General features: G+C 23.2%; 1 protein-coding gene across 1 annotated transcript; it reads right to left on the bottom strand.

Annotated features, from left to right (window-relative positions):
- Positions 1 to 5: 5 nt before the first annotated feature.
- Positions 6 to 3,448, bottom strand: LOC126909019 (NFX1-type zinc finger-containing protein 1-like; the record flags this gene model as incomplete). The annotated part of the gene is made up of 4 exons (XM_050691378.1): positions 2,506 to 3,448; positions 1,905 to 2,449; positions 775 to 858; positions 6 to 89 (listed from the first exon to the last, which is right to left on the bottom strand). Coding segments are annotated over exons 1-4 (1,573 nt in total), but the record flags the coding sequence as incomplete, so codon positions are not given.
- Between the last annotated feature and the right edge of the window lie 897 nt (positions 3,449 to 4,345).

A 4,345-nucleotide genomic window follows, 5' to 3' on the forward strand; every position in this document is an offset into this window, starting at 1 on the left:
TACTAAACGTTCAAATAATGAAATATCAAAATGAAATTGCTTTGCAAGTGTAAATGTTGCAGTTCGAGGACGTAATTGTTTGTGATCTCCTGGAAGTAGATTAAGATTATTATTTCCAATATAGAAAATTATTTCAACCAACTTAATAGCTTAAAATTAAAAATACATATGTATTTTTATTTAACTAATAAAACTGAAATAAATTGTACATACATTATTTTTATTAATAAGTAATTAGTGATGGGCATTTTTGAATATTTTAAACTATCGAATAATGATTCGAATTGTTTTTATACAACTGAATAGTTTATTTTTAGCATAAACTATCAATAGTTTAAAAGACTATTCGAATGGGCTACTGAATGGTTTCAAAAAATATTCTATTAGTTCTACCTAAAATTTTTATTCAGTACACTAAATTATAATGACAAGATAATTAATGAATACTCAAATTAATTATTGTACAATCATTAATAGTAAAAATTAGTGATAGGCATTTTCAAATATTTTAAACTATCTAATAACTATTTGAATTGTGTTTATACAACCGAATAGTTTTAAAAACTATTTGAATAGACTATCAAATATTTTAAAAACTATTCAAATATATTGTGTAACTACCGAATAATTTTACTATTCCACATGAAAAGATGAAGACTATTCAAATATTTTTTGAATAACTATCAAATAGTTCGATAGTTACTATTCGATATATCCCATCACTATAAATTATTATGTTAGACACAGTACTGTAAAAATTATTATTTAACATACCTATTAGAATAACATGTTGACAATGTTCGGTCAGTGAAATAACAACATGTGATTCTAAAACTTCAGCCGCTTCTTCGACAATAACTATAAAAATTTATTACTATGAAACAGTGTTAAACAAAATAAACAACTAACTATAATCCAAATCATAAAATATTTAAAAAGAAGAGTATGATCAACTTAGTTACATAACATTGGTTGATGTGAATAGTCATAAATTTTAGTGTCAATCACAATAATAACAAAAATGCTAAAATTTTATTTAATATTTACAACAAATTTTAATGCTGCTAAAATTTTATTAGGTATGAATAACTAATAAAATAAGCAACTTGTATAAATTGATATAGAAATTTATGAACTTATTGCAGAGTACTTGAAATTTTGCTTCAACAGTAATTTGCACATGCGGGGAACTAATATTCTTCAAAACTTCAATAATTTCATGTAAATTTTAAGTTTTTTCAACTAAAAGTATTTTGATAATATCTTTCGATATGTGTTGCCCAGAGTACATATTGTAACAAATACCAAAACTTTATGGTTTTTATTTTGTGCTCATGTGTTTATTTAGTTACTTTAGACTTTGAGAAGGAATGAGGAAGTTGGTATTCTCAAATGCGTTTTACACAAGTTTATGAAAGTATTATATAATACCTTCATTTTCCTTATGAAAATAATGTTTTGAATAATTTTTTTTTTATCACAAAGAAAAATATAGACTTCCATAAATTACCAAAATAAGGGACATCATGGTGTCTCTTATTTGATATTATGACTCAAAACATATGATATAGGCCTAGCGGCAGAACTGTGAAAACATTTCATACCCATTCTATTTTACAATGGTAATAAAAAATAAAAAATTGTAGTACAATTTTTGTTCTAAACTTCTAAATTTATTCAACAGATAAAATTACTTTAATGTTTAGAAATAATAAAAATAGTTATAAATTAGTAGTTATTAAAATTTTTATAAAAAAAAAAAAATAGTAATAATTAACTAAGAAAAAACCTAAAAACTATTTTCTAAAAATTGTATTATGTTAAACTGTATTCACTAATAGATTTCATAATGTCGTGGATTAAAATTGAGATGTTTTATTATTTTATCTAGGAAATATACTTACCAATTGGAGACTTCAATTTTAATAAAATAGAATGTTTCATGGCAACTCCAGTAGTAGTAAGTCCAATTACAAAAGATTTTTTTAAAAATTCTATGCTAGATGTTTGATGATTTTTTAAACTATTTGTTTTTAATAAATCAGACTTAGAGCTCCCTCCAATTCTTACAATTTTGTTTGTAATACTTAATAATCCTTCAAGAAATTGATCTAAAGCATGATTTGTGTAACAAACGACTATAATTGGATTTTTCAATATATTTGTCCTGTACATGTTTTCTATAATACTTTTGACAATTCTTACACCAATAAATGTTTTTCCAGTACCAGGAGGCCCTTGAATAACTGTAAATTCTTTGGTAAGAGCAGCTTTAAAAGCCAAACATTGAGCATAGTCTAGGCCTAATGATTGATTATCTGGCCATTGATAGTCATCTAAAATGTCAAATATCTTTCCATCAATTTTAAAATATTTTGAATGAGGTATTAAGTAAGCAGGGACTCTAGGATTAGTTTTAGCATCTATGATATATGATCTCATGGGAAAACTATTTATATTTGTAAATATAAAAATTATATTGTATAAAAATTTATAAATAGTAACATCTTCTCGTCTTTAACAATTTTTGATTCATAATAAGTATGCATGTTTGGAATATTTATAATTTCCATACCTTTTTCTTTCATTGATTTATAACATTGGATACCTTCTCTCATGGGAGCAATAAAATCTTCACGTAGTAATCGGAATTGTACATCTAAATAATGCTCTACACTATCATATCTACCTTTCATGATATTTGGATTTAAGAAGACCTTTTTAGGAACCAAATCTGCTGGTATAGGATATATTGAAAGCGTTTTGTAACACAGAGGCCATTTACTTTCACCATACTGTACTTTATTAGTAATTTTTATTTCGTCCAAATTTACTTGGGGAATTATTTCTGTTTCATATTGACTATCTATATTGAGTTTTACATTTTTATTATTTAGTTTAGTAAAAGTTATTAAAACAATATCATTTAAGATATTTTTTGATTCTGGGTTGATGATATATTGATTTAAATCTATGCAATTATTAAGAAATTCTTGTAATTGTATTAGACTAACTACATCTTGAATAATGTGATATTTAACAAGGGCATTATTTAAATTTTCAAAATATTTGGAATTACAAATCAAAGATATAACATCAGCTGTTGTTTGATTCAATGGTAATATCTTAATCCTAGAAAATATATTCATCATAAGTATGAGTGCATGAATATCTGTACATTTGTTCAACGTTCCATAGAAAATATCACTATTTATAAGAAATGATTGTAAAAAATCTGGTTCAGATTCAGACAGCAATTTTAACTGAACATCATCTAAGTAGCTTGGAGAAGAACTTTTAACTCCTAATGTAGTTAGTAATTTATTGCCAGAAATAGTTAAGTTTGCAATTTGATCACATATCATACTAAAGATTGATTTTACATGAAATAATATTTTCACATCATTTAATAAAGTGATTTGTTTTGATTCTTTATTTTTAATAGTTTCATCATACAGTGCGGATACAAATACTACATTAAAATCACATTTAGTAATATTTTTGTTAGGTAATAATGCGTTATAAATAGTGTATTATTACATAGTACATTATTTTAAGTTTAAAATTGCAAGTAAGCCCATTTTATAAACTATTTATTTAAATTGTCAATATTTTTACAATTGTATTAATTATTTTAATTTTGAAGGTTAGATTAATTTGGAATTCATCGAAAATTCTTTTAAACTAATAAAACAATTTTTGTAATTTTGTGTCATTTATACGTCTAGTTTTAAAATATATTAATTTAAATAGTATTATTTCCTCATCAATGTAATAATTATTATCCATTTGATTAGATCAAAAAAAAAACTTGATTATTTAAAAGATTTAACTTTTAAATTTTATTTTAAATATTCAATACATATATTGTTTTTAATAATTGATTATTGAACAAAATCCTATATAAAAAAAAAAGTTGATTGTTAAAATTCTTAAGATCACTATTTATTGTATAAATATAATATGTATTAAAATATTTAAATAATAAGATTATCTTGTGCCAATTTATACTTAAAATAGAATACATGATAATATATTTGAAAAATTGTGAACATATTTTTATTTAAATGTAAACATTTTCCTTATAATTATTTTTGTAGCTGACATAATATAATATAAATTATAATAAATTAATCCTCGCTAGAATCGTGGCCAAGGATGGTAGAAACCTCATCTCATGATTCAATTATTTAGTTATGATAACTTTTTTATTGTTTATTCCAATTTTCCTATATAGCAATGCAGAGTATAATTTAAAAATATAATAATAATAAGTAGTAGTAAAATGCTGAAATTTAAAATATTTTAAGAATTTTTTTTTTCAAATTCGAGAGGATTTCAAAAG

Source organism: Daktulosphaira vitifoliae, unplaced genomic scaffold (genome assembly GCF_025091365.1).
Source record: "Daktulosphaira vitifoliae isolate Bord-2020 unplaced genomic scaffold, ASM2509136v1 Scaffold_78, whole genome shotgun sequence".
Lineage (NCBI taxonomy): Eukaryota > Metazoa > Arthropoda > Insecta > Hemiptera > Phylloxeridae > Daktulosphaira > Daktulosphaira vitifoliae.